The sequence below is a fragment of the Nesoenas mayeri genome (assembly GCF_963082525.1).
Source record: "Nesoenas mayeri genome assembly, chromosome: 3".
NCBI classification, from domain to species: domain Eukaryota; kingdom Metazoa; phylum Chordata; class Aves; order Columbiformes; family Columbidae; genus Nesoenas; species Nesoenas mayeri.
The window spans coordinates 88,901,005-88,927,114 of record NC_137544.1 but is presented as its reverse complement, the minus strand read 5'-3'; the positions used below and the strand labels follow the sequence as shown (position 1 = coordinate 88,927,114).

At 36.5% G+C, this 26,110-nt stretch overlaps 1 protein-coding gene across 1 annotated transcript in view; it reads left to right on the top strand.

The window, feature by feature from the left end:
* Positions 1 to 26,110, top strand: part of KIF6 (kinesin family member 6) — a gene marked incomplete at both ends in the record, with an annotated part of 142,912 nt that overhangs the window by 89,580 nt on the left and 27,222 nt on the right. Inside the window, 2 exons of the mRNA XM_080342382.1 lie at positions 3,070 to 3,172; positions 8,625 to 8,680. Of these exons, the coding sequence (XP_080198508.1) occupies positions 3,070 to 3,172; positions 8,625 to 8,680 (159 nt within the window). The remainder of the gene's footprint in view (positions 1 to 3,069; positions 3,173 to 8,624; positions 8,681 to 26,110) is intronic.

The following is a 26,110-nucleotide window of genomic DNA, read 5'->3' as shown; positions in this document are numbered from 1 at the left end:
CACTTTTTAGTGCAACCCTGTCAACTGGGGTTTCATGAATGTGATTGCAAGAAATGCTTTTTCCAATGATCTGAGTTATTTTTATGGTAATGATTATTCCAGTTCACATTATAATGACTTGATGACATGTGTTTCCTTGTCCTCATCCTGTAGGATATGATCATTCTTCCTTAGATAAGTATTTTCAACTATTTATTGCATGATGCTATGCCGTGGTATTGAAGGAGAGGAGAAATTGTTTGGCCTGAAAAAGGAATTGTTTTCTACAAGTCTAGCAGTTTTCACTAGACTGTTTGACTACCTTGCCAAAATTTGTCATCATCAATGGTTGCTTCTCTCAATTCTACTTTTATTCATATCATGTATATTTTCCTGTACATAGGTTTCAATTTATAGCTAGAGAAAAATCAAAGTTCAATAGCACCTTGTTGTAAAAGAACATATAGCTTATTTATTTGAATTGGGCCCAGGTGAAACTTTGTGCCACTAATGTTAGTGCACCTTTGCACTTGGAGACCATTTGAAAGAAGGTGAAGCTATTTTATGGAATTATAGATTGTTTAAAGAAATATAAACAGTGTGATTGAAGATATAACATCAAGCATGGAGCAGGAATAAGTTTTATTACTGAGCAGAATGAAAACACAACCACTCCATGTTTCTTGCAGTCTTTTTCTAAGTATTCCCTTATTATTATACTGAACATCTCCCAGAGGCTGCAGCATGCTTCTGTACCTGGTTTATGCTTATATTATGCTGAGATAAAATCTTAATGGCCCTTTTTAAGCTCCTTTCCTCAGATACCATTTTCAGAATGTTGTTGTTTACTATTTTCTTAAAATGAACTGTATAAACCAGAAATTTTCCCCTTCCTAGGAGTTCTGGGGATCTATTTTTGTGTGCTTTGTTTGGCTATACAGATCTGCTGCCTCTTAATGTAGCACTGGAAAAATGATTATCAGATTACCTTTAATTTCTGCCAGGCAGAAGCAATAATCATTATAATAGTTTTGTTTTCTGAACCTACTTCTACTCTCCAAGGCAACACATTGTGAGAAGGGTTAAATTCTTTACATTGCAGTGTTACATATGAGAAAGGGTGTTTCAATGTTTATTTTAGGCTCAGCCATTAATTTTGTTCAGGATTCTGCACTTAATACAAACTTTTTCTGCAACAAAAGCAATTCTAGCAGGTCAATTCAGGCTGCATATTAAATTTAGTTCTAGTGATGGGATGAATGTGCTATAAAACTCTGCTTGCAAAACTGCCTTTTTTTGTTCAAGGAAAGCATGAAACATGAACATTATTTTCTCGGGTCATCGTCACAGAAAAATATATTTTTCCTAAATCCTCTTGTTGTTTTGGATCACACAACAGTAAAGACTGCACTGTATTTTTTTTATTTTCTTATTCAAAAAGGGTGGAGTATTTCTGTGTGTTTTGCCATTCAAACATTCCTGGTGGTTCTATTTTCAACTAAAAATTGTTAAATTAGTAACAGATGTGCTGATTCTTTTGACTGAAACAGGGCAATTTTTTCTACTGTATTTTGAATAAAGTTTTTTAAACATTTACTGATTATTGAACCCTGAGTGCTAGTTTTTGTTACCAGCCTTCAGTGTAAACAGTATCTTACATCACAGAAAACTCACTGAAGTCAGCGGGGAGTAACCCTGATATTACAAGTAGGATGAGGGGCAGCAGAACACATTTGGATTGACTATAAAATGCAGCTTATGGAGCTAGACCTCAAGGTGCAGCATCCCAGTATTACATTTCCCAACCTGTGTAGGTATGTTTTCTTAATGTATCATCCCCACTTACACCAAAATTGCAAAGCAGGTAGCCCAGAAAATAATTGACATACATGCATACATATCTTATTGGTAACACTGGTCCATAGGCACAAAACATATAGAAAACTCTTGCGCAGCAGAACTCCTGGGAATCTTTATATTACAGCTCTTGTGTACAATGAATTTGGGGGGTCTCAATAGCATGAGGGAAGGCTTGTGAATAGGACAGAAGAAAGACACTAGAGCAAAAAAAATCCCATTTATGGAATACTATTCTGAGATTTGAGTTACAACCATGAGGTTGAATTAGAGGTGGAGCTATTTTGCATTTTTTACACAGTTTGAGTGTGAGATTCCTCCCCATTTCTGCTCCTGAACTATCTTCATTACTGTAATTTATTTAAGTGCAAGTCTTATTCTTTCTCTTTTCTTGCTTATGTATTGACATATATGTACTCATGATAACACAGACGCTGCTGTAACCTTTCATTCTTAAGCCTTTGATTTTTTTGTTAATGATAACACAGATTAATGATTTCTTTCTTGGATCTGTAGATCATCTAGCAATGAGAACTGATAAATAATGTAGACTGTAATACTTCTCTGTAGTGATTTTTTATAAGATTTGAAGGTCAAATATGTCTTGACCTTCTGGCACATCAAAGGAAACAAAAACCATGTCGAAAATATTAGACAGGAACCTACCATTTTTGTAGGTGCAATACGTGCTTCACTTAAAAGTGGATTAAAAACATTCGCTAAGGGGGATAAAGGATATACATAAATAAAATAAACTGTTTTATTTTTCTTCCAAAAATACTGAAAATATTCAAGGTATGCTTAGGAGCTAATATGAAACAGGGATGAAATTACAGAAGCAAATAGCTGTTTGCTGTTGTTAAAATACCTCTGGCTCGTGCTTAAAAATATTTCACATATTTTTAGTTTTTGAAGTTTGGTTTTATTTTTCAAAGTTGTTTTACTTATGAACATTTTAAGTTGTCTTGAGAAATTTCACAGCTCAAACATTTGGACTTTAGAGAAGTGAAACAAACTTAATTTTTCAGATAAGAGAACTCGTTTGTCAAAAATGTTTTCATGTTGGCGGAACACTGAACTAATCTTCGGGTGCTTTAAGACCCCTGGGCTGACTTGCTGTATTTGTCTAAATAGGAGTTAAATAAATGTAAAATGTCTGTCTTTTGGTGACTCTGAAGTAGTTACCTTTTCTTTTTTTTTTTTTCTATTTTTTTTTTTTTTTTCCTTGGCCAGGAGGAAATATGTCACTTGGATGTCAGGAAGCTTTTGAAGTTTTCAAGCAGGACCATGCTGACAGTATAACCATTGAGGACAACAAAGAGCTTCTAAAACAGAGGTGAGTGTCACAGCAAGATACAGCTGGAGGCAGACATCCAGGATTTCATTATAATCTGAGGAGGAAGGCATAACTTTACACCAGACATCCCAGGCTTCTGTTGAGAAATCAGTATAGAAAATTCACCTTTTCTTGTTGAGGATATTTCATATTTAGAAGACATTGAGTGGTGGGAGAATAAAAGTCTGGATAGACTATGAAAGTAGCATGAGAAATCTTAGTGCCTCTTTCCTGTGGTTTAATTCATCTTATCTTCATAGCTGTGTTGAAGCAATGTGGTAAATGGCATTCATGATCATGAATTATCTAAAGGAAGTAAGATCCATGTGACTGAATCAATTACTGCAATTTCCATTGTCAAAAATGCTTTGTTGGCTTCAGCACTGAGTTGGACAGTGAGCTAGGAGATGTTTAACATATGCTTTTGTCTGTTGTTCCTAACTTGTTTGCCAAGTGATTTTAGCTTCTCTCTCTGCCAGTTTTTCACTCAAAAACAGAAATAATAGTTTCCTCTTCCACGTTTATTGTTCATGTTGGCAAAACTCTTCAAAGTCTTCAAGTGAAGATGGTGAGAATGGTAAAACATTGAAAACACGAATTTTCAAAAATCAGATTTTGAACATCTCAGAAATTAATCCACCAGCACTTGTCCCTGTTGATTGGATAACAGTACTGCTTCAGTGTCAGTTTTTCAAGTGCTAACCCTCCTTGTACTGCAAGAGAAACACAAGGGGGTTTTTATTTTTTTTGTTCTTTGTTGTCCTGGTGTTTTCTCCTTCTCCAGGTTTCTCCTGCTTTCTTCAGTATTTTCCCACTTAATAGGCATGAAAGACATTGTTTTCAAGGCAAGAAATGATCTTTATGTCTCTGCAACTTATTAAAGATCCTACTATTTATCACTTTTCTGAAGTGGTTGACTTTATTCCTGGGTCTACAACTCCACAGGGACATAAATTGCCAAGGTATTAGATGTATTTTAGAATTTATCCATGTAAATTGAATGTTTAGCAATGCCTTTCTTCTAAACAATATGTCAGATGATGCTGCATCACTGTGCCATCACTGCATAAACGATTACACTACAATCATTTCTGGCACTGCTGTCTGTTGAGCAGAACACTTCATGCTCACAGCATGATAATGGGAGCAATACGGTTCCGAGCCATGCCCTGGATTTCCTCTAGTTAATTACCATTCTTCCATATTTTCTCTGTTTGTTATTACTATGAAGCAAACTGTTATTTCCTTCTGGTTTCAGAACGTGTAATAGAGATGGGCAGAACCCACAAAGATTGACATCAGATTTGCTTTCCCTAAAGGACAAAGAGATTCATGCTAATGCTTGAGAAACCCCTCTCTAATATGCATCAGCTGATTACAGAAATCAGTGCTCATTTGAAGGCTGACACCCCGGACCAAGACAGTTTTCCGCTGCCATTTGCAGTCATTTATAGCATGGTGGCTATAGCTCCAAGTTTACAGTGTTCATCAAAATGGATTTATATCAAGTCCAGTCTGTAATTTGAAATGCAGCCGCTGAACTAGCATTTACACAAAAGCTCTGTTACCCAGCCAGTGTTCAAATTGCACAGGAAGAAGTGTGTGGACACCACATGTTTAAAGGTTACCATAACTTCCATTTATACGTAGGCCTCTTATGTTAATAATTTTGTTCGTAGTTTCATAACCACTTATGTAATACCACAAACAATATTTGATTCACAGATTACTTATTTTTAGCTGTCTTAGTTTTTCCGTTGGGTATTTTCGCTAGATTTTCTTGGCTTGCTAATTATATCATTCTCATATTAATTGAATGGTGAACTGTGACTGAGCATAGTTGGAAGTTTGACTGTGAAGGTCGCAACTGTTGCTTGGGCTATGAAATTATTAATATAGATTGAATATATATGGTCATACATATACAAGTCTTTTTTTTGGGTTTTTTTTGGTAACTACCTGTGTACAAGCAAACAAATACTGAAAAGCATTTGTCTTGTTAAAAAAGATATACAACAGAAATATTGTTTTTAACATCAGCTTTTCACCTATTACTTCAGAAGTCTGTACAGGGGCAGCAGCTCAGTAACTTAGTACCATCTCTGGATTTGAAAGTGGGGAAGGCTAAGTAATTAAGCATAACTTCTCTCTGAAGCTCATTTACTGATTTACTGTTCAAGTGAAAGACAATAGATTCAAGCTATTATTGTAGGACAGTTTCCTATGGGAAGTAGCTTTGTAAGATAGGAAAGGTGATCTTCTAAAGCTTAGTTCGCAGGTAATATGAACCAATTCTTTTTCATTTTTCTTCTGGACGTTAATAATAGCTGCCCTGCTTAAAAAAAAAAAAGCTGTGTTAATGCCCAGACAGAATCAGATTTTTGCAACTCGGACTTTCTATACTTGAACTCCAGAGAACTTAATAATATCCTGTTTCTCATTGTGACCATGTTCTCTTAGCATTGTTTGTCTGAGGAGGAGAAAAATTAGTCTCATTTTCTGGTGAAATACGTTACAAAGAAATCTTCCAGCTGAGCCACTACAACATAATATTGCATACTGCACAAAGCTTTTAAATCCCATCCTAGTCAATATTTCCAGCAGTAAAATTCTACTGAGATAGATGTAATGTGATGTAAAGCTAGTTTCCATTTTGTTGTTCTCCATTAATTTTTTTCCACTTTCTTCTTTCCTTGCTTTCTGTGTTTCAGCTGGTTGGTAGTTAACTTGTTTTTTCAGTACCTATGGATGAGTTCCATGGAAAGCATGAGTTTCAGTTAGGTCACTTGTTGGTGTAATTTCTAATAATTAAAAATGAGCGGATATTCATTTAATTCACTAAAAGTCTCCATTCTCTCATTAGACAGCCTCTGAGTTTGTCTTGGTTTGCATTATGACTTAGAGATTTTTTTTTTCAAGATGTTGATTTTTTAATTAATGATAGTTTCATTTAAAGAGCAAAATCTTTGCAAAAAATGCTTGTTCCACTAAAATTAGTGGCTAAATTCACTTTGGAGCTTTATAATGGAATATTTATCTTGTATAATAAGTAATAGAAGCCATGATTTGGCAACTTCAGCATTTCTATGGAGTAGTCTCCATGTAGAATACACATATACGCTTTTCAGCTAACAATGTAATTATTCACTCATCACCATTCATAGCAATATCACCTTTACGCTACATAATATCACCTTTTTCTTAAAGCAGTATCAGAAATAACCTTTTCCCTTTTAATATTAGAGTAAAATCGTACATCTTTATCTGGTTTATTTTGTTTGACTGTGATTCATAGTCACAGATGGAAGTTGTTGGACTGTCTTAAATTAATGCTGAATTTCAGTTTATGTTACTGTGCCAGTTTATAAACTGTGCTGTTTGAGAAACAGATGCATGGCCCATTCCACTATTGGCAGTAACTTATGAATGAGGGCTGGGTAGATAGCTGACTTCAACTTGTCCAGCTAAATCTCCCTGTGAACACGAATCAGAGTCAATAGTCAACAGGAGATTTGTCTCAGGAATTACTAAGTGATTTGCCTCCTGGGAGCTGAGAGAGAGAGACACTTCAGAGTCCCTTTGATCTTTACACTGTCTTCAAGGTCTCTTTGGGTGCTCTAAGTCACCAGTGGAAAAAGCTTATATAAAGTCTCACAGATGTTTCAAAAGCTTCTGCTTTCCTTATGTAAGAAACAGTAAGTGCTGAGGAAACCTCCAGCTTCAGCCATTTGGCCATGTTGAATTCAGCCTTGAAAGCAAATGTTCATGAGCAGATACAAGTGTGGGCACCTGAAATTCTGACTTGTTCCAGTTTTACAGAGAAATGGACTAATGGAGAAGAGGCAATTTTCCAAACCCCACCTCCCTGGGGAAATTTGTATTTCTTTATTCTGTTTTGCCATTATTTAAGGGAGCGAGAAATACAATTCGTGAATTTCCATGGTTACTTTGGTTAGACCAAGACTATTCCAGATCAACTGAAGGCTTGCTTAACAGTTAAGCATTACAGTTCTTCCTCCACATTCAGCAAGGTTTGCCTTCTGCAGATCCCAGTAACAATTCAGAATTCCGTGTCAAGGCTAATGTCCTACAACAAATGCCACAATGCAGAAAATCATCCTTCTACATTTTAAACTATTACTATTTAGACTATGACAATTAATATTTCTTTGAACAAGCCTCAGTTCTCTCAAAGACTCTTCAGACTTTGCCATTGTACAATGACTGGATTTTTACAGTAGAATATACTTGGTATTTGAAAGCCTGACATGTATGCCATTTGTCCTAAACAGTTTTATACAGTACTGAGTTAAATAAGTGTAAGAGAATAATTATGACAACAACTGCTGTATAAGATTAGAAAACTGGCAGAAAAAAAGCACAAAAGGAGAAGGCATCAAGTTATAGTCAACTGTAGGTAAAGCAGAGAATATAAGTGAATTTGTAAGGCTCTGTAGGCAGCTGTTTCTTAATGCTATGCTTAGATATGACACCTTTCCTAAAGAGCAAGACACAGTGAGCAGGATGCTAAATAACACTGAGGTGAGCATCAGTGCAACAACATGTTGCAACATAGAAAAACTTCTGAATCATTAGAATATTTTAAATACCATGTGAAGATTTGATTATTTGAATATAATGAGGAAGTGGTCAGTGGATGAATTTAGAAACATACCTGGTGGACATTTCCCATTTCATCATTTCCATTTTTTATTTGAGGTCAAGCTATTTGCTTATTGCAAAAAGAAAGTTTCCAAAGCCTGGTTCATTGATTTGTTTCCATCCTTCTCAGCCTGCTTCTTGCTTGCTATTTGCATGTATCTATGTGGCTGGTTTGGGCTTGCATCAGTATTTGAGCAGTAGCTGAATATCATCTGAAAATCTGCATTCACATACAATCTGTAGAAGAATAAAATAATATAGTTTTGTCACACTTTCTCATATTTCTGTTTGAGAGGTTTCTTAGTGACTGGGCTGCACTTTTTCACTCAGCACAAACAACGATCGTCAGCAATATGCAAATTAGAGGCTGAAATTTGAGAATTCCTGGTGAGCAGAAGGTCTAATACTTTCAAATATTTTGTTTTGGCTTTGCTTGGGACTTTTTCTTTTATGTAGCTGAATGTTACAACATTGCAAGTAATGTAGCATGTTAAATTTAAGATTGCAGTGTAATATGAATGAATATTTAAGAAAATCCAGTTGTTGTAATTGAAATCACACAATTTTTTAAATTAGAAAGTTAAATACATTTGTTTTGTCTGTCTAGTAAACCTATGTGTTGCATGATTTCTTTTAGATTGGACAATCTTTTCTGATGGAAAATCATTTCCAACTAGTTCTATTTACAAATCAGAAAGTAGTCCTGACTAATTCTGTATTTTATTGGGAAGAACTAGCTTAACTAGTTGTTCTTTAGAATAATCCTGTGTCATTATGCTTGCATTGACAGGTATGCTGAAGCTAAATGCCTTGGAGAAAAATTAAATAAAGTGAGAAATAAAATAAGTGAGTACATTTTAGCTTCATTTTACCTTTTAGCTGATGAAATCACAGCATTCAGAGGTTATTGGAAGATATTCTAGTTTCTTAAAAAAAAAAAAAAAAAAAAGGTAAATGCATTACTAAGATTTACAATAAGGTAAATCATTAGCTGATGATAGCAGTAATAATTTTATGTACAATTTTGTTATTATTTCAAATACCGTAATGTAAAAACCAGCTCCCTTCCTTACTTGACAGGTTGTCTGAAATTTATCAAAAGAAGTTAATGTATTAACATTGGATTTTATGAATTTTATTTTGAGATAAAAAGATCCAAAGCTATCGTTTCAAATAATAATATTTATAGATTAAATATTGTATTTATCAATTAATTAATATAGCTTCTGATAAAAGGAGATTTCATTGTTGAATTACCTCTCTGCACTTCATTTGTGCAGATTAATTAGAGCAATTCTGAGGAGTGTCTCAGTTTTCTGTGTTTATTTGTAATTTTTTCCCTTTAGGGTCTCAACAGCATATGCTTGGCTTCTGGTTTCAGATTTTTCAAAGCCAAAAACCACCTATAGGTACATTAAACCACATGCTAGGTCTTATCTGATCTTCCTAGCAGCCTTTGATATGTCCCTGGTTGAATTCTGAGTCCTGTCACTTACAAGTCTGTAGCTCATTTCCTAAAAATTTGCTATCTAAGCTCTCTCAGATGCAAAACACAGTTTTGTCCTCTTCTGCTGAAGTCCTTGGAGACCAGGTCCATGTTTTTCTGTATGCACACATTCAGGTGACACAAGTCTCTTCAAGCTTCCAGATACAGGCTGTGAGGGACTAGATTTAAATGTAATCTAGCACCCAGGTCCAGTGGTGTAGAGCTTGCTCTTAGTTTCTCTCTCTTTCCTCTTTGGGTGGCATCAGCACAGACATGGACAGTGAAATCATTATCATCACTTTTTGTCTTATAAGAGCAGTTGGTTTCTGGGAAAGGACAAAAAAACTCATGGAACTCCTGACAAGTACTCTGAACTTTCACCATAGTCATGATTATATTCTCTGTGGTCATGAATGGTAGCTACTGCCAAATTCCCCTCCCAATCACGTTTGGGTACACCACAAGTCCATCAGAGATATTATGCAGTATATTTAAAGTTATGTCAGCTATGCAGAAAACCTCAGCCATGTTGGCACTGTGTTTTCAAGCCCCAGCACAAAGGATGTTTGGAAGTGACCCAGAACCAGAGGCATCAGGTGCTGAGCCCTGCTTGCAGCTGTTTTCTGAACACTGGGTTATTTCTGCAGGACATGGCACTTGAATCAACCTGCCTTCTTTCAGCAGGTTCATTTGTCTCCTTCAGACTGGCCAGAACATAAATGTCAGTACAGAACTTGTGCATGGATATCAACAGATTGGCCCATGCAAGTGGAATTTTAATATCCATCTTGCAACTATGAGTCGGTCCAGTGTCCATATAAGCTCACTTAAATCCTGTCTAGCTGGCTTTTTCCCCTAGTAAACTTGGAAAAGCAGTTTAAAGTTACTGTGGAGGACAATGCATGTTATTCTCTGAGCAACAGGAAGCACCTCTGAGGTGAGTAACACCTGCAGTGTTTGGGCAGTGGTGTGCACAGGTGCGCACGAGCCACCACATCAGGATACAACCTCTTTTTTTCTGCTACCATCTTGAAGTCCACATTGTCCTCCTTTAATTCTTTCTCCTAGATTTTACTCTTTGATAAATCCAAGACATTTTGTGGCCTAAATGAAGTAGAACCAAAGAAACCAAAGAGTGTTAAACTTCTTTCTCTTGCTGAAGGTGAAATCCATTTTGGAGCAGGCATACTGAACACCAGCAGTGAAGCCACACACAAGCACATCTTCCGCAGTTCCGCCACAATTTGAAGACAGGAGCCTAGCAGCTACCTTATAGCTGTTGCAAATGTCTTAGGGGGAGAACAAATGTTTGAACGGTGTGAGAAACAATGCAAGTGGTGGGACATATGCCAGTCCTGAAGGTACCTCTTGTAGTGTCATGTCGGGACAGGACTTGTGTGGTCTATAAGTTCCTTGTGATTTGCAGCAGTCTACAATGGCAGCTCTCAGAAAAAAATGTAGCACAGCAATGTAGATGTAGCCTCTCAAGACTGTCTCCATAGATCCCAGCAAAATCTAAAAGAAATTCTTGGTTTGGACTGAATTGCTGTGGGTTTTTCCCCAGTAAGTTGGGCAAAACTTCTGATAGCTCTAGTGCAGCAGAGTATGGATTTTGCTGCAATTAAAAGCATCTGGTTTAAAATTTGGTTTTGGTTAAGTGCTAGAAGTGAAACAGAAGTATATTTGGGGCACATGAGTGATACAAAAATCTGAGTGCATATTCATATGTATATGTAACCTAAAAAACCAAACTGATCCATTGAACAAAACAATCAGCTGTATGAAAAGTTAGTAGTATTGTGCTGAACTTGACAATGCTTTTATGGTTCCTATAGGAATTTATAATAGCTTGTAGTCCACATTAATATTGCAAAGCACCTTTAAGAATCAAACTAGAAATGTCTCCATAGTTCTAAGACAAATTGCACAAAATTACACGTTTTGGTTTTGTTTGGGTTTATGAAGTGCAGTTGCAAGTAAAGTGTTCTCAAATTGAAAATTGTTTTTGTTATTCTCCCCCTTTTTTAATTCAGTAGTAAAATGGAAAAGCAGTTGTTTCATTTAGCTCATACTGTAATCCTACTGTATAAGGAAGAGATTCCATCCGTGATGTATCCTTTTATAGCTATCCATATGCTGATCTATGCAGATTGTGCAGATGTGCACTACTTTGTGGATGGTTTTTGAACTTGAGAGCGATCGTATTTTACAGTCCTTCCTTCATTTCTGTCTGTCTACCTTTATACATCATGTGAAAATTAGCACTCTGGTTAATATAAGTGCTACATTTTATTCATAGATCCTTTTCTCCTATCCAGCATTCTTTTCATCATAGTTGTTAATCTACCTATTAGCACCTCTCTAAAAACTATTCAATCTTGCATCCAGTAGGATACTTTCTGGCTTATTTAACTTAGTCAATGCAATTACTCTAGTTTTTATAGTTTAGCAGCTTGAAACAATTTTTCAGTGAAATCTGTCTCATTGTAGCATACCTACTCAAAAAAACATTATAGATGCTAAGTAAGGTTACTAACTTGCCAAATTTTTACTGAAAATTTGGTAGGAGAAATAAGAGTCATCTGCGGCCTGCAAGTAGGTTTTAATTTACTTTTATTGTTGTTTTGGCTTCCTTAATCAGTCCTGGCTGCCTTGTTGTCCACAATCAAGAACACATCCCATCAACATCAGTTTCTGTTGTTTCTAAGCTACACTTAATAGTATAAAATCATGCACCACAGAGGCCCTCGTGCCCATTTCATGCAGTCTGATCATATTTTGAGATAGCAACAGAGCTGGCTGTAACTTTTATGTCATAAATAACCTTTCCTTCTGACTTTGGAAATGTTCGTGTTTTGCAGCAAAAAGTACGCGAAATACTCTAGCCACTTCTCAATTATACTAGCATTTCAAAAACATCAGGAAGTTGAAACTGGAAAAAGAATTTGCAGTAAGATTTTCATGGAAGGCTTTTGCTGGTGTTATTGCTTGCATAAAAAGATTAAGGAAAACAATGTCTAGATATAAGCTGGAGTTTAAGTGTAGAGTGATTACAGTATCAGGAATGACATATTGTGGCTAGCATGCCTCTTTGCTACTACACCACATATTCCTGGATTTTACCTCCTTTTTTGTTTAATAGCACTGCAGACAACGCAGAGATTTTGAAATTATTTTTGTGGAAAATAATGTGTATGTCTTAGATTTTTCATAATGCTTATTTTTCACAATTATCTCCTACTTTATTGTAGCATAAAAATTATCTTTTTCTGGTACTGCATAAATACACCATCAAAAGGCAGGGAGATGAAGTATGGGCTCTGAACATGTAGACATGTCTGGATTGGTTTGAGTGAACTATTCAGAATTGTTTACACATGACTGGAGAACATACCCAAGGACTGGACTTTAAAAGACAAATACAGAAAAACAACATGAGTACAACTGGAAAAAAAATAACTGAAAGGTCAGGGAACTGATGAGAAATTACTAACCAGAGTAGGAGAAGTGAAAAGTGGGCCAGCACTGATGTACAAGTAAATTTTTGCCTTTGTAGTCCAACATTCAGAAACTTAAAAATGTGTATTTCACTAGCTTAAAATATATATAGTGAAAAAACATGCTGTGTCACTGCAAGTGTTTTTGTATTGTAACAAGAACTATAGATCCTTTTGGTACAGAAAGAAGACTTAGTGAAGTAATTTGATGCTGAAACCAAGGATTTAATTTCAGAATAGTGAAGATACAGAGTTTCTTCTAGCAAAAAACTGAGTGATTGTTGCTAGCACATTGTGATGGGTCAACCTTGGCTGGCTGCCAGGTGCCTAACCAGCTGCTCTCTCACTCCCCTTACTCAGCAGAACAGATGGAGAAAGTAAGAACAAAATGCTCATGGGTCAAGATAAAGATAGGGACATCACTTACCAGTTACCATCAGGGGCAAAACAGACTCAAGTTGGAGAAAATTAATTTAATTTATTTCCAACTAAAACAGAGCTGAGTGGTGAGAAAAAAAAAAAAAAAAAAGACAAAACCTCCAAAGTCAAAGCCTCTCTGCTTATCGGGCTTAGCTTTGTTTCTACGATACTGTTACCAACAAGGCAGTTTTACACCATTACCAAGAACATGCTCTGTGAAAGGATTCTGACAGTAAGGAGAAGTCTACATCTGAACAAACTGCAAAGCATTAAAGATCAAGAAAAAGGCCCAACTGCTATGACATTGATCACAGAGCAAATTAAAGTTGGGAGAATTAAAAATACTGTTTTCAGTGTAAATTAAACAGATATATTCATTCAGAATTTAGTAACGAAAAAAGTTGCCTACATACAAGAATGTGCTATGTCTTAGACGCATTTAAGATTAGTAAAGATTTCCAGTTCATCCCTAAAATATCTGTCAACTTTGGGTATTTATACCACTATTAGATTTAATTTTTTCCTAAAGGAAAAAAAGCATACTAAATGCTATTTAATGCCCAAAGGGAAGCAGCTGTTGTTTTTAGTCTGTCCAGAAATCAGCTAACATTATGATTGAAGCTGGGAGAGGAAGGGCAAACTCATGTGGGAGTAATAACTGTGTGAGGAAACAGGCACTCTTGGAATGAAAAAGGGTAAGTGGGTGGATTATGTGCACATGATGCTAATGATGCAGCTATACCCACAGGAATGCTGAGATGTTGCACTGCTCTGCCTCATTTCAAGCTTTGATTTTAGTGTACAAGATCATAGGATACCAAAGCCAATTTTAATCTTCAGTGATGGCAAGTCCTACTATCGCAAAGCAAGGTTATTGAAAAGTCTTCCTTTAATTTGCTTGCAAATTATTTAAATGGTTGACCTTATGTACCACAGTTAATGGAGTGCTACACTGAAATGAAGAGGACTGGAGGAGAGTGGGGACAAGACATGGCAGTGCTCAAGGATAACATTGATTCTGATTCACTGTCTTGTACCTCACACTGCTACTTCTGTGAATGCGAAGTTAGATGTAAAACCTAATCAGACACTAAAGGTTGTAAAACCTGAATTTATAATCACCTTTTTCTCTATGTACAAGACTTCGTGTATGTATACATAAAAAATATTTTGTTACGATGACTCTACCTCCCCATGGAGATAAGCCAAGTAGCTCTACTTTTAAACTCCAAAGTAAGAATATTTTGTGCAAGGTTTTTCTTTCCATGTGCACAACTTCATGAAGGACCTGATAGCAACCTTTTTGCATTGATAAGAAATGAAATAAGAGGAAGTGTTATTTCTCAGGCAGAGGTGGCCTGAGAACACTCTGTTGGCTATATTGTATATCTACATGGTTTTAGCTTCACATACAGGTAATAAATTACATTGAGAAAGGAGAATAGGTCAGTTAAGAACTAGAATCCCAAGGATAATATTAGGAATGTGATGCATATTCTAGGCCATGATTATATGGACTGAAAGAACTGAGTGAAGTCATTTACCAGCAAAAAAGCATTTTTAAACTTTTGCTAAAGAGGTATATGTACTTAGGAAGGATAGAATTTTTCTGTTGAAGAAAATTTGCATGCTTTACATTGATGCTAAATGAAATGAAACTATTGTGATGATTTACTGTATGAAAAGAAAATTAATCAAAATGTTGCTTTCTTAAAGATCAGTAGTATTAGTAGTATTATCTATTGATTTTATATTAACATAAATGTTCTGAGTCAGAGACATTAGCTTACTGGATATTGTTTCAGCCATGAATGAAGTGAGGCTATAATAAGGGAGAAATTACCAGGCTTTGAAATGCATTCCATTCTTCAGTGTAATATTCTGACATACTTATTCTTTTGTGGAAATAAACACTGAGACTTCATAGCTGCTGATTAGTATAATTCACTGTTCCAGTTTAATTCCAGAAAGTATCAAGTATTTACACAGACTTATATCTGATGTACATGCTCAGTGCATTTTACTGGAAATGACTAGTGCAGAAGAAAAATGGCAAGATTTGGTTTAAAAAGAGATTGAGAAACTCTGAGAAAGGTTACATTCTACAGGCAAATCTGGTTCAAATGAGATGCAAACAACTCATAAATAAATGAATTCAGTATGTGGATTTAATGAACAGATGACTCAGTAATATCATTCTACAGTGTTTCATTCTTCAGGTAGCTTAGTATGAACTGCTGTTCTCAGCAGAGACCTTTAAAGTCCATGGAACTTGAAATCTTGAAATTCTCACTCAAAAAAACCTGCAGCTGAGATCAGTTTGATTTCTGCTTGTGTAAGGATTGAAAAGTAAATTCTGAAAATATTTCCATGTTTGACTTTATTGTTTTAGTTGATAAAAAGCATCAGTTATGGTAGTAATTGTTTTAAACAAACAAATAATACCACTTATACTATGAAATATATTGCAATATAGTCCACCGTCTCGAAAGCTGGCTCCTTGAACTGCATTCACAGTTTCACCAAACTTTATGCCACTGAGGCTGCTCAGCTGCCTTCTGATGTTGAGAACAATCCATTGTTGTGAGCTCAGCCAGCCACTTTAGCACTGTCCTCTATTGAAAAGGTAGTTACCTTTAAATATTTTCTCATTCCTTGTCATCAGGAATGATACAACAGGTATCACATGTGGTCTTTCAAGTGCTTTTTCTTACTTACAAGCATTTCACCCGATGGAAGTGATGTATACTGCCCTTAAACATTACACTGAGATCTGTGTCACAAGAGGTATAACTTGAAAGAACAGCAAGATAATTTTTTATTTGCTGTTTATCTTGTTCTTTGATCAGAGTCCATTCTTGATGCGGAAAGTCCCTGAGAACCAAGCATTAACATATCCATCAATGCCTGACATTAAAAAACTAAGGATTTCAGATTTCCTTCTCAGACAGAAATCCGTGCAGTACAGTGAATCTCACATGCTCAGGATATGCTGAGTGTGTGCAACTGGGCACCAGTGCAGCACAGGCTGTGCAACCCATCCAGCACATTCTATAGGTGTCAAACATCCTGCATGGGCCCAGATGACTTCTACAAAACTGGTTCCATGTCGCTTGACGTGCATTCTGCGCATACAGTGGTTTATGTGTCCAGGACTTCCGGCTGCCAGGTAGCTGGTCCCACAGGTGGACTGCTCAGTACCTGAGAAATTCCAGATGAACAGCCAAGTCAGTGATCTAGAATAAGGTGAAACAGTAGTTTACCATGAGAAGTGGGAGATTTGGCAAGTACACATCAGTGCAGACTTGAATGTCTCTGAAACAAAAAAAAAGAGATTGCCTGCCTGCTGCTTCACCACTTGTGTTCCAGCACGGGGTGTATATATATATATGTATATATATATACATCAAACATCAATACACTTAGTCTCCACTTATTTCTCCTCTCCTGGGATGCTGCCTGCATGTTGCAGATGTCCTCTGCCACTTGACAGAGTTAATCTTGGTCTTAAGACATGAGAGTTTTGTCAGAAAAAGTAACACGAGTGTTATTTCGACCATATTTAATCTCGGCTGTGTAATGATGCCATTTACTCCCAAGAGATGTCACTTATGACTAACATAACAAAGCACATTAGCTCTGCAAAACTGCAGCCATCTGTGAGAAAAACAGAAGAGAAAACAGGCCATGGGGACAAACAGTCCCCAGATGTAATTTCCCAGCTGGGATGTTGTTCACTGTGGCCCAGTGCCTGGAAACCCCAGCCTGTTTCTGATCTGCAGGTCAGTATCAAAGCAGTCTTGTAATCAAGGAGGCATGTTTATGTGTCCACCAAAAATAGCAGTAGCTGTTAAAGCTGAAGCCATTCTGTGTGGCTGACACAGTCTTCAGATTCTTTCTCCTTCATTTCTTGGCCCAACTGTTTTGCAAACTAATGCTGAAAAAACATAATTCCGATGTGTGTTTGTTTTGGATAAATATCTAATAATTGTGCCATCGTGACTGCACTTTCGGAATCTATTTTTTAAATGTTACATTTTGATTTTTGGAAGCATAGAATTGGAAACACAGAAAGCCAGCTGAGTTTCTGCAGATTTTGTTTTCTTAACCACCTCGTCACCATCTGCAGTTTGTTCTCTGTTAGAAATATGATTTACTTTGCAGGATGCTCCATCTTATTTTTCTGTTTGGTTACAACTCCTTTCATTTTAACTTATTTCCTTCTTTCTGTGATGAAATATAGTTTATTTTCACCCTGATTCTGCTAAGGTTCTTTTTCTACTGATGCCAAATTCACTTCAGGCATGATTTCTGTGGCTCAGTTTAGCCAAGGATCTGTAGAACACAATGTAAAATTGCTGTGATCTCTCACAGCGTCTTTCATAAGATTTCCCTCAAGGTGCTGTATTGCAGAATGGATGTCATGCACAGACCTGCTGTGTAGCTGCAAAATGGTAACTGGTTGCTACCATTTTGGGGCAGACTCAGCACTGTGATGAAAGTTTCCACAACAATTTTCTTGTTCTAGGAGCAGCCAGTTTGCTCGTAATGTAACAGCAAATCATATTTTTGATTTACATGAGAATTTGTAAATCTTAGAATCTCAGAAGTCACTGCAATGTGAGCAGGGCTCACATTGTGTTGGAATAATGCAGTCACACTTCCTTAGTGTAATTCTTAACACCCTATGATTAGGCAATTAATAATAAAGTAATACTTTTAGCTGAGTGAGGGTCCTCAGAAAACTGATAGGAATATGTACAAACAAGGAGAAAAAAACAGACAAAAACATAAACTCAATTATAACAGCCCGTAAAGCATTACTGTGCTTTTCTGAAATCAGGAGAGACAATCCATTTTTGTTACACTTACTGTAGGCAATGTAAATATTATAGGTCTAACTCTTATCTCGCTTCAGATGTATACCTGGACTGGTGCAGCTGTGCCAGAGCTGTCTGTTCCGATGCTGGACCCCCTCTGGGTCATACTTGGGTAACTGTTGGACAAGACAATCTGTCTGTCCTTAGTGTAGGATTTTACTTCCCTGCTCTGTTAGAGCTGAGACTGACAAGAGAACTGGGAAGCCCTAGCAGCTTTCTGGCAGCCTTTCTCCTTTTTCTGCTCCTCCTTATAAGAACATGATACCATCTTCGGTAGCATAAAATCATCTTTGCAGGAGCGCTCAGGATAACTTTTTTTGAAGGTACAAGTTTTTTGGCTTCAGGGAGCAATGCATATGTTTATGCCAATGCTAAATATTGCCCATTGTTTCAAAGTAGCTTACATATGTTTGGTTTTACTTTTAAACAATAGGCAATGCCCCTGGGTGACAGTGCATAGGCTGAATGGGTCCTTAGAATGAAAAAACACAACTTGTCAAATGACTTATTCAGAAAAGACCAAACTGAATGAATTCATTTGAACAGCTCTGTTATGCTCCCCTGATGTGCTATTCTTAAAACAGAGGAACATTTTTAGTGTAACAGTCACTCCAGGCCTAGGATGTTAATGTTTTCTTTGGATCTGTGTTGGAATCTACATATGTAGGAAACTTTTTCATTGTCTAATTATTACAAATGATGTTCTGTTCTTTAGAAACAGAAGTATTTTCAGGGGAAAAAGTTATGCTCAGGAGGAAACCAAGTAAACACTTTTTACTTAAGGTTTTCACTAGAATGACTAAAAGCAAATGGACCACGCTCATTTGATTTAATTAAGCTATGAACTGCCATGACTATAAACTTGGAAAACTACCTCTCAGTGACAGATTTTTTGCTTGTAGGCTGTCTACAGACTGAAAATGGATAGTCATTGCTGGATTGCTACACTGCGTTTTCTCTTTTATTAGGCTAATAAGTTCTTAAGTCACTCTTTTAAATTCGCAGGTTTTTAAAGAAAATATGCTAGATAATAGTTAATGCTATATTACAGTGTTTTTTCAATTGTACCGTCTTTGTACAAAAAGCTTTCCTTGATCATCAAAAAGCTTTCCTTGATCATGTCTGCCTTTAGTACTGGATGAGCTGAGATGTTACGAGTGAAGAATCAAACCTTCAAACTGTAGAGGGGTACACCTTAGCTCATTCCAAGTAGTATTGTCAAAGAACGCTACCCCTTTCAGGAGCACAGAAATAGAAAATGGTTTTTCATAGGATTTTATGGTTCATTTCCACATCTGGACAGCATTCACACAGACTTGCAAAGTAGGCATACATACTTACATTCACTAAAATACAATAGCAGTTTTTTTCTAATCAAACTAGTTCCCAAAACTTGTAGGACTACTGATGTAGTGATGATTCACAGCTGGTTGTGAATATCACAAGAGGGATGCAATCAATGAAGCATAGCTGTAGTGTGAAGATGTTCTCATGCACTTCAGTTAAGGCTGTCAGAAGATGTCTGTCCAGAGCTGATGACATTATTATACCACGTACGTAGAAACAGGTTGTGCTTTAATTTGATGAGCAATTCAAGAAGTCAAATTAGGCTTATCCACAACAGTAAATATACACCCTATCTTTACAGGAAGCTATTTCAGATTTTACTGGATGTTAATATGCCTCTAACATTCAAAAAAACATTTCTCAAAAGCTTGGTATATATAGTACAAGTAGGTGAACATTAAAAACCTAAGTGATAACGCTCATTCTCACTCCGATCTTGTTTCTATCACCCTGAAACCTTGACATGCCCTCGAAACATGGTAGCATATCTAAGCAGCTCCAGTGCCATAATATAATAATAATAATAATAATAATAATAATAATAATAATAATAATAATAATAATAATAATAATAATAATAATTCTATGTCTAATCTATCAGATTCCTAAAATCAGTCTATGTCTCATCTGATGAGAAGACACACAGCAATATGAACTCAATTCCAAGGCCATTTCTTGAGTAAGATAACAAAATTTTAAAAGGTTGTGAAACTGAAGTATATAGTGAAGCATGGAACTCTATATTTAATTTTCTCTTGGGCAGCCCTGGCCAGAAAAAATATCACAAAGTGAAGCTGGACATCAACTTGTTGCATAGAAATTACAAAGCCATGAAGGCAGTACTATTACAGAATATAACCGTCTCCATCTTACACCTGGATGTGTTTACTCAGTTCAAAATATAAAATGAGTCCAATGTATTAGTACCAGAAAACTTATTGCAGATAAAATTCTTTGTCTTTGACATTGCCTGTTTGTGCTTTAAGACTCTTCATTTGTTTTTTAAGCTTCTTAAATTTGGACAGAAAAAAAAAAAAAAAGAAAAAAAAAAAGGCGAGGAGCTGTATATAAAGCTGTTCCTCTGGCTTTATTTTCCTTATTCTTTCTCTTCCATTACTTTCGCAGAAATAGTCAAGAGATAAGCTGCATTTAGTCATATGAGCATCCAGAATACCAAATTCACAGATTATGATTCCTTATCCATATGGCATTGCTTTTCAACCGTGCTTTTCAGGCTTGCTTAATATTTAATTCATGAACAAGTAGATATGATAAACAACAGAGCAACAGTTTCCAGATGTGCATCATTTCTATGTCTTTTCTAGTATATGAAAAGAAGATAGATGCAGAGAATATTTGTTAACTTTGGACAACACCTAAAATACCACTCTGACATCTAAGGTACAGCTTACATGAAATTTAGACATGTTAATTCAGGAAAGCTAGCTAGGAAAAAAACAAAACAAAACATAACAAAACAAAAAAAACACACGCTATTGAGTTTAATTCCTGAAATGTAACAGACTGCCTTTGCACACAGAAGCACTACTTTATTGACTGAGCTGCCTATGTCCTACCTGTTGAGAATCAAGAAGTGTGTCCTTCTGCAGAAGTTTCTTGGTGTGCACTTCCCACTAAACATCCATGCTTGGCTAAAACTTCCTGGGCAGCTTTGAGTTCAACTCAAAAAAAACCAACTGGCTAGTGACAGCCAAACTTGAGATGATAGACTAAAGGTCTGAGCATTTGTTTCTGAATTCAGAAAACATCCAGGTTCTGAGCTCTGTTTTCAAGGAGGTGTTGAACTGCAGTCCCTTAGTGCTTTAGATACCCAATACTGTGTACGTGACCTGTTAGGCATTTATAAGCACTTACCACTTCCCATACTCTGCTTTCTACAGAAAGGAGTCCTGTGCCTTTGGGTGAACAGGAGCTGTGGTACATGCTAGCATTTCCCTCATTTAGATGAATGAGACCGTGGGGAACAACTCATGCAGCCAATGATAGTCTATATTTAGAGGAAGAGTGAGGTTCAGAATGCTGTCTTCAGAAAAATAAATTCTGTTTCTGTACAGTTTTGCCATATAGCACTTTCTTCTGTGCCAGCCAGAAGGTATGAAAGGCTATTAGAGAAAGAAATGTGGGATAAAGGGTGCTGTGGAAATGCAGGCTAAACAATGAACAGTTACAGGAATGCTCATCAATCAGAAAGTAGAAGTAACCATCTTGTGAGAAAAATAAGGATGATGTAATGTGGCCAGAAATAATGAGAACATGTAGGAAATCGGGAGGAGAGTTAATATAAAGGTTAGAAATAAATGCATAGACTTGGAGACAGTGTTTAGAGGACTCCATATTGAGTGGCTCAAGGAATTATCATTGAAGTCAAACACAGTGTCATCCTATCGCGATGTGTGACAGAGACTGCTGTCTCATAAGATTTGTCTATAAATTAGATCATGCTTGAAGGTATTAAAAGTGTCGATAAAAACTGTGATTGTCTCAGCTGAGTATGGCAAGGAAGATGCTCGCATCAGATATTTTAAACAGTAATCTCAAAATGTATGGTAGCCCAGATCACAGTAAAATGTATGCATTTCAATCTGTGATATTTAAACTACAAAGAATGAGAGTACGTTGGGAAAACTGTGTATTTCCAAGTGTGTTTGTTCATGTGCTGAATGGATTTTGTGTCGAAGTCAGGATTGTGCTTTCAATTCTGAACTTGTCATCTTTCCTGGAGCCTCTGACTGATGCATTCTACTAAATACTATGAACTACCTTGCTCCCAATGGTTTGGCCCATCTCTTTGCTGGCAGTCACTGCCTCCAATCCTTTCTTCCCAGCACGGATAGCAAAAGAGAGTGCTTACTAGATGATACTGTCATCAGCTTAAATTGCTGGTATGCATGTAGTGAAATGCCAAACTGTGCTGGAGAAGCCAGAACACACGTAGGCATTTGCTTCTGCCCACTCCACTGTGGGGACAGTAACCTTTGACAGCAAACCTTGTGAAGGAGGGAGGAGAGAGGGAAAAAGAGAAAGGAGATCCAGTAAAATCTTAAACTACTGCAGATGTTTCTTCAGTGAATGAAAAGCAGAAATCTGTTGCAGCAGATTATACTTTACAGTATGTTACCTCGAGTATTGTCATTAATAGATTTTTAATGCTGATCAGGGCTCTATCACATATTTTGAAAAACGTGTATGCTATAGTCAGGAGGCTCCAAGTGCTGCAATTATATTTTTTCTTTCCTAATGCCTCTGAGGGCTTTCTGAAAGTCAGAACTTTTTAGGTTACATGAGACTTTGGCCAACCATGTATCTCATAATAGAGCATTTGCATCAGAAGTAGTGTTGAGCCAGGTTACTAGTGCAAACTACTTTGCCCCTGCCTGTTGTCCTAATCGAGCTGAGTGGCATGTTTTTGCCATCAGAGAAGGGCAAAGGTTGCAAAGAAGAGAATTTCCCCAAAATTTCTGTGAGTCAGAGAAAGGCTGAAGAGTTTATCTTCTTTTAGTGCTGTAGGATTTTGAGTTAGAACAGAATATATTTTTTTGTTCCATGACTTTTCTTGTCAGAGACTTTTTTCATAGGTTGTGTTCTCATACATTTTCAGCACCAGATTTTCAAAAGTATCCAACACATTTGCTAAGATTTCCTATTACTGTCTCTGTTTGAGTATTCTCCATTTGAGAAATTACTCTGTTCAAATCTCTCCAATTAGGTTCAATGTCTCCTACTTTCAGAAATCCTTTGAAATCTGTTACAATTCTGACCTCAAGCCCAATTAAAAATATATCTCTACAAGGCTCATGAAAGTTATGTGATTACCTTCCCCTTTCTCTAAAAGCCTATCTCAGTGATATTTGCTGAATATACAGCTTTAACTTGTGCTCATTCAACAGGACTCCTTATCTGACTCAAGTCAACGCGTGCTACTTTAGGAATCAAATTTAATAGATCCAGAGTCTTGAGTAGGTATTCATAGCTGGATGATAGCTGGGTCCAACTGTGTATGTAGGAACATTGCATTACAAACAATGACCCTGTGTATTTTCTGTTCTGGTTTAACTCCAGCTAGAAACTAAGCACCACACAGCCATTCACTCATTCCCCCTCAGTGGCATGGAGGAGAGAATTGGAAGGGTAACACTGAGAAAACTCACGAGTTGAGATAAAAACAGTTTAATAGGTAAACCAAAAGCTGCCCTCACAAACAAAGCAAAATAAGGATTTCGTTAACTCGTTTCCATGGGCAGGCAAGTATCCAGCCATCCTGAGGAAAATAAGGCTTCATCACACCTACTGGTGACTTGGGAAGACAAATGCCATCACTCTAAGCATCTTCCTTCTTCCAGCAAACTATTAAAAAATAACAAAAAATGAGAGGTTATTGATCAAGGTTACCAGCCTGTCAATTATGAAGTCAGAAGAAACCCTGCATCAAGTAAAAGGTCTGTTTACATTAAGAACAACAAATATTCTCAAAGGGAGGGAATTAACATTGTGTGTGTACTCTTTGTTTGTTTAGTGTTTTTATCCTCTAAGTTAGCAGTCTTTGAAACCTTATAATAGTATTATACGGAAGGTCTGACAAAACATAAGAGAATATTTAAAACATGTAACATGGATTCAAGCAAAACCAAAACACTTTTAAAAATCAATATTTTTTTAAATCATTACATGCTCATTTTTGTATTGCCCTGAAGCATATGCAGTATTGTCAAGGCATTCATAGTCTGTAATAAATTGGAATATAATTTCAGCTCCTTGAAACAGCCCACAGAAACACAAAAACAAGAAGTTAAAGGACAGCCATACTATTCAGATTATGGATTCTGTAATGTTTAGTCAGCATATAGGATACTTCCCTCTGCTTTATATCAGTCTGAATTAGACATCTCTAGTCAGTTTTGTCTTCTCTATTTCCCTCCTTGCTTTTGTCTCCTGTCACAAAACTGAAGTTCTGTGTTACCAGTTCATCTCTTTTCCATACCTCAGGATGGTACATGTGTCCAGAAACACAGGCCAAAACCAACAGATTTATCACAGCCTTAATGACAGCTGGCTGCATGCTGAGTGAATTCTTAAATTCCCCAAAACTACTTTTTCGCCAAAACATGTGGAGTTGCAGCATTCAACATTTTATTGGGACTGTTATCTCCAAATGAAGAATGACTCCACTGGAAAAAATTATTTGCTATCAGCTACAGACTATTTTTAGCTTCTTGTTTGGTGAAACTTTAGAAAACGTAATTAGCCATATGTTGAGAGATGTTTGCCAAGTCTTAAATTCAATTTTTGCAAACCACATTTAAGCACTGCCTTGTCTACAACTTTACACTGTTGGAATCAGAAAGCATGAGGGATTTTTAACAGAATTTGATTCTTCATATTTCTTTGAGTAAATATTTGTGTTTATGAACATTGTAGAACTGGCAGTACTGAAGACTGTAATCTTCCATTTGTTTATATGAGAAGGTCTGTGCAGGCAACAGTAGTGCTGGAATCATCCCCTACTGCTGTCACTTATAAACTTCAAGTCATGCGTTGGGGTGATGGTGTTCTCAGAGGCAGAAAAGTAGAGCAGGTCAGAAACATTCTCCCTCACAAGTATTTGTAATGAAAACAGAAAAAAAACTTTAATCAAAAACATGTACAGAAAATGCTAAGGTTTTGTCAAAAATAAGTTTCCACATGAAAACCAGGAAATCTAAATAAACTGTCAAATTTCTAATTGGATTAAAGCAAATTGAAAGATTAAATCATATCTGACTAAGTCTTGGTATGTAATTATAGTCAGGTGCCTTATGATACCATCAAGTCCTTTAAATCAGTATTCCCGTGTGGACTACTATTCCCATAACACAATCACAGATTCTCCTCAGGAAGTTGCCTGCAAAATGAAGTTCAAATTTTGCTGACCTGAAAAGGCAGTTTGGACTACGTGAAATGGATAAATGTCACCTGTTTACTTGTATTCATAGAAGAAAAAAGACAAGTATTTTGCTATAAGAATGGTAAAATTAGATTTTTATTTTTCTAACAGAAGGACAAGTTTTTCTTGATGCCTCTTTGATTACTGGTGGACTTGTTCCAACTTCTCGTTCTTTCATAAAGCTTCCAAATAGAAGAAGGACAAGATTTCATGGTGCATGTCAGGGATGGAGCAGAACTGTACGAAGGCTGGAATGAAGGGAGGGAGGAGCATTTGGGAGAGTTCCACACTGCTGGCTGGCCTAACAAACCTTGCAATAAAAACAGGGCTTCTGCAACCTTTGTGCTCTCTGTCCCAGGTGTATTGCAAGTAAATTCTAGGTAGTTGGAAGTCAAGCCTCTTGGCTTTAATAATTTAAAAACCAGTTCCCATATTCTTCCATTTCCACATATTTGTACTGACTGCAAGCTGTTACCTGTCTGTTCGATCTTGCTTTCATTGACTTGTTTGGCTTGCTGATTTCTGTTGACCTCATTGCCACTTGATACAAATTATGCAAAACGTTTAGATTGCTAGTAACTGATCAGCAGCAAGGTTAAAAAAAAGAGAAATAACACTACTGAAAACATGTATTGACAGGATACAGAACTTGTATGTTACCTTCATTTTTAGTTGATTCTTGATGAACAGCATGTTCTCACTACT